The sequence below is a fragment of the Brassica napus genome, chromosome C3 (assembly GCF_020379485.1).
Source record: "Brassica napus cultivar Da-Ae chromosome C3, Da-Ae, whole genome shotgun sequence".
Lineage (NCBI taxonomy): Eukaryota > Viridiplantae > Streptophyta > Magnoliopsida > Brassicales > Brassicaceae > Brassica > Brassica napus.
Window position 1 is genome coordinate 43,290,235 of NC_063446.1, and position 5,244 is coordinate 43,295,478.

The window sequence follows — 5,244 nt, forward strand, 5'->3', positions numbered from 1 at the left end:
CATATATGATAACTAATTTTTATAAATCAAAATATTTAAAACCCAAAAAAACAAACTGAAATCAGACCAAAATCCGGACTGAAGAGGCCTAACATAATCCTTAAAAAAGAGCTTGCCTAAACAGAGACTGACAAGCATTAGTAATATAACATTTTTTTATCAAAGCATTAGTAATATAATTAGGTTTTCTTCTCCTAAACCAAAACCCAAAAACAGTTACTTTGGTAAGGGATTTGTTTTCCTTTTCTTTTTTTGCACGTCAACGTGCATACAATTTGGTAATGGATTAGCGTGTGAATTATTTTTATGTCTATAACAGCTTTTTTTTTTTGTACAACTAGAAAGACACTAATGCTTTTTAATATACTTTTCCAAAATTATTCGAAATATTATTGTTCACACTAACATTTCACCTTTTCCATCTCTCCCACATTAACCCCATTCCTCTCTTTAGCCGTAACCCTCTCTATATATACCTGAATTCCCCGAAATGTTAAGTTCGTGCCATCAGCTTTTATATTAGGAGAAACCACTTACAAATCTAAGTGCGACTTCTCTTCTTCCTCCTCCTAAAAACCTAAAACAGTTTATTTAAACAAAAAAAAAAAGAAACAAGAAAAGCATGCCTCTCTTCGACACTCACAACACATGGGCCTTTGTCTTTGGTTTGATGGGTATGATACTAACGCTTATGTTGATTTCGTATAGATATTTTATCGACGAGTGTAGTTATAGAGATGTAGTTATATCTATTAGTACCATATGTTTTATTATATTCGTTTATAATTTCCAGGGAATGTCATCTCCTTCGCTGTGTTCCTCTCTCCTGTGTAAGTTCTATATTGACATCTTACTTCAATGTCTATTAAATACTGTTATGTATATTTAGTACGTTAATACATATGTCTACGTACATCTATATATATATATATATATATATATATATATTTTTTTTTTTTTTTCGTTATAATAATATTGAGATCCTATATATGAAATGGTTGCAGGCCAACGTTCTATAGAGTTTGGAAGAAGAAGACAACAGAAGGGTTTCAGTCTCTTCCTTACGCTGTGGCTCTCTTCAGCGCGACACTTTGGCTTTACTACGCAACGCAGAAGAGAGATGTTTTCCTCCTCGTCACCATCAACTCTTTTGGATGCTTCATAGAAACTATTTACATCTCTATCTTCCTTGCATACGCACCCAAGAAAGCCCGGGTACATAAACACCCTCAAATTCATATATGAAAAGAATATATCTTTAAATCAAATCATCAATCCGCTAATTAAAACACTCCTTTATGGACGCAGATGTTGACAGTGAAGTTGCTTCTTCTGATGAACTTTGGAGGATTCTGTCTGATTCTCCTTCTATGCCAATTCTTAGCAAAAGGAACCACACGTGCCAAGATCATCGGAGGAATCTGTGTCGGATTCTCTGTTTGTGTTTTCGCTGCTCCTCTAAGCATAATCGTAAGCACTTCGAAAGCTTACTAAATATATACTCCCTCTAGATACAAATGTTTGATGTTTTGACTACTTCATATATTAAAAACAATAAATATATTATTCTGTTTATCACATTTTGGTTTTACCAATAAAAGGTTATCACCCATATTTTAATATTTTATTTGATGTATTTGTTTTTAAAGACGAATGCATTAACTATACTCTATAAAACAATCTTTCAAATAGAATAACAAAATTTAAAGCATAAATCCTATGTATACGGAGGGAGTATAAAAAAAGTGGCTAATTAATATTAGTTTCAATTATTAACATATTTTATGATTTAAATCACAGAGGACAGTAATAAAGACAAGGAGTGTAGAGTACATGCCCTTTAGCTTGTCCTTAACCCTCACAATCAGTGCTGTCGTATGGCTCCTTTATGGTCTTGCTCTCAAGGACATCTATGTTGCTGTAAGCCATTTTTTATCCGTCTATATATATGCTTACATACATACATATATATACAAGTATCGTTGTCCAAAAAAAAAAATACAAGTATATGATACTGCACGTAGACATGTTTTGTGTAGATGATCCATATGTACGGTCAAGACACGCGTAAACACGTACTCAGTTTCGAAACCTTGATTTGAACTTTTTGTTATACGAAAGTGAATATACATTAACATGTTTTTACATTATATTATTATGCCTTTCACCATATCATAATCCTAATTTTATCATTATGATATGAAATCCCTTTTTCAAAAAAAAAAAAAATTATCATTATGATAAAGTATACAAAATGAAAGTGGGTGCTTTTGTTTCTTGTGTACCTGAGACTTTGAGTTCTAATCATAGATTCATAGATAAAAAAAAGTGATACGAATATACAAAAAAAACAATAAAAGAAAACCAAATCCTTTTGTTTGGTATTGTCCTTTTTTTTCACTGAAAAAATGACAATACCAAGCAAAAGGGTTTTGCTCTCTTTAATTGTGTTTTTGGTATTGTCCTTTACAATGAGAAATTATAAACATACTGTATTATAAAGAGACTCGCTTTATGTTTTTTTTTTTTGGTAAAAATGTAAAGGAGTCGCTTTATGTTCCAATGAAACATTAAAGAATTTACCTTTTGCAAAAGAAGTTCAATATATATTGGAGTCTTTTATCTTTATTGTTACATAGAAATTATATTTTGTACGTAACTTCTATCGGTGCCGCACAAGTTTGCTGTAAACTTTACACCAAAAAAAAAAAGTTTGCTGTAAGCTTTACTTTTGTCATAAGTTTTTTTTTACGTACTATATTTTTTTTTGTTTTTGGTAAAAATTAACGTACTGTATTCATAAGCTAGAAAGTGGAAAATGGAGTGTATTAAATAATTATCATGCTATTGCCTCTAAAAAAAAAATTGTTTGCAGTTCCCTAATGTGCTTGGTTTTGCTCTCGGTGCACTCCAAATGATACTCTACGTGGTCTACAAATACTGTAAAACGCCGCCGCATCTAGGAGAGAAAGAAGTGGAAGCCGCTAAGTTGCCTGAGGTGAGCCTCGATATCCTGAAGCTAGGCACAGTGTCATCCCCTGAGGTTCGTCAAGCGAACAAGTGTACTTGCGGAAATGATCGGAGGCCTGAGGTTGAAGATGGACAAAACGCTAAAAACGGCAAGCAGTCCTCTTCCGCATCAGCTACATGAAAGTAAACAACCTTGTTGACTGCAATGAATTTTCACTTCTACCCCAACTTCATATACCAACCACCATAGCTGTCGTACTTTTCTGAAGTTTTTTATCAAGTGTGCCAAGTAGAGTATTAATTATCCGGATTAGTATATATGCATTTTCGGATGTTATATATGTTTTTCTAGAATTAAGTTGTCCACTTCTTTATAAATTTTATGTAATTACCTATTGGGGATATGTATATTTCCTATTTTCACAATTAAAAAACTATCAAATTTATCTATCTTGATTTTCTTCTTTAATTTTTTTTATTAGTTCATTATACACGTTGGCTGATTGTTTCAAGTTTAAATCATTACTAGAGCTTGATCCGAGCTCCCGCACGGGTTTTGATTTTTTTAAAAATAAATCCTGCACGGGTTTTGATTTTTTTTAAAATAAATTGTTTTTTTTCATGTCACTATTATATAATCCTATTATATATACGTGTCATCAATCATCGTACAATTACTTATATTTTATACATGTCATCATATATTTAATTATCATTTAATTAATCGTATTTTATATGTACCATCATATAATTAATCACATATTAATATATTATTATATTTAGAAAACATGTTGTGTAATATAAAACCAACAATTTAATTTTTTGATTGATATTTAGTGATTTAATAGAAAAATGAGTAAATAATCGCATATATTTCTACTTAATATTTCATGTTGTGCGACACAAGTTAAGGTAAGTTTTTGACTTGATACGTAATTTACTACAGTATAATTTCTTAGAATTAGTGTGAAGTTGATTGGTATATTAAATATTTGGAATCGTAAACTGGTTTTTATTGTTTAGGATTAGATAAATTCAGCTAGCATATACAATATATATATATTAAAATGGATATAGATATGAGTCGTATTTTAGTCAATATATACTGTCTGTCTCTATTTCGGTGTATTTTTTTATTTCAATATTTACTATATATAAAAAGGAATCATATTGTAAATGATTGAATTATTATTATTATTTAGAAACAAATAGTCTGAGTATATTAAAAACACAACATAATACTAAATACCAAAAACAAAAAGAGAAATTGGGTGAGATAACACCAAAAAAAATCATAATTTACTATCTAACTAAAATCCCACCCTCTCTCATCTTTTCTCTTCATATTTCTCTCTATCTTTTCTCTACCAAACTAATTTCCCTTTTTTCTTAGCTATTTCACAAATAAGCTCAAATAAAAACACCAGCAAATCAAACAAATAATGAAATAATTTCTAAGAACTAATCAACTTTAGTCTTCTCCAACTTCACTATCTTGGTGCACAACTTTTTAGAAATAGAGGTGATGTTTTTCAGATTTGCATCTTTTTCTCTGCCTCTGAAAAAAGGGTTGAATATCCTTCAGATGGATTCTGAAAGTTTGGCTTTAACATCGAAATCTAGTAACAATACATACAGACATAAAATATTACAATTAGTATATACAAATGACAATGCCTATCTATAATGAAAACTCATATACTAAGTAAAGATGTTGACCAACAAAAATAGTAAAGACCACAAACCTGGCCACCGGAATGAGTGGAGGAAGTGGTCTCAAGTTGAGAAACCAGTTCAGTTCGAGACTCAACTTTACTAAGATTATCACCAGTCCATACTTTAGAAACAAAGAAAGTTTTTGATCCGTTAGTTACCAATAATAGTTAATTTGCAATATCACACAAATATAATGATTATGGTTTTTTTTTTACGTCGAAACGGCCATTCTATTACTCAAGCTTGAGGTGGTCTGGGTAACCAGACCGGAATAGAACAACCAATGAAAAGTAACTCCCTACGGAAGGTCCTAGCAGTCTTAGCTAAAAAATCAGAAAACTAGTTGCGCACTCGTGGCACATGGGTGATTTTGAAGTCCGGAAAATAAATTTGCAGCGTCTCTATCTTCTCCAATTCTGTCGCGAAGCTTGACCACTCCTTGGATTCCCTTATCATTGCAATCAGCTTCTTGCAATTTGTTCCAAAGCTCTGGCATGGCGAGTGTTGCAGCATATTCTCCATCGCCCATCGCAGTGCTTCTACCTCCGAATGCAATGT

At 31.5% G+C, this 5,244-nt stretch overlaps 1 protein-coding gene across 1 annotated transcript; it reads left to right on the plus strand.

Annotated features, from left to right (window-relative positions):
* The first annotated feature begins 446 nt into the window (after positions 1-446).
* LOC106404175 (bidirectional sugar transporter SWEET11) lies at positions 447-3,420 on the plus strand. Its single transcript, XM_048751661.1, has 6 exons — positions 447-674; positions 794-830; positions 1,005-1,215; positions 1,309-1,470; positions 1,801-1,920; positions 2,876-3,420. The coding sequence occupies exons 1-6, from the start codon at positions 623-625 to the stop codon at positions 3,149-3,151; spliced, it is 858 nt and encodes a 285-aa protein (XP_048607618.1). The 5' UTR covers positions 447-622; the 3' UTR covers positions 3,152-3,420.
* The last annotated feature ends 1,824 nt before the right edge of the window (positions 3,421-5,244 follow it).

What these genes read in the sequence shown, in the direction of transcription:
- LOC106404175 (XM_048751661.1), top strand. Translation starts at nt 623, where the DNA reads ATGCCTCTCTTCGACACTCACAACACATGGGCCTTTGTCTTTGGTTTG. An exon ending in CTTTGTCTTTGGTTTGATGG is followed by an intron (nt 675 to 793) that starts GTATGATACTAA and finishes TATAATTTCCAG; the next exon opens with GGAATGTCATCTCCTTCGCT. An exon ending in TCAAGGACATCTATGTTGCT is followed by an intron (nt 1,921 to 2,875) that starts GTAAGCCATTTT and finishes AATTGTTTGCAG; the next exon opens with TTCCCTAATGTGCTTGGTTT.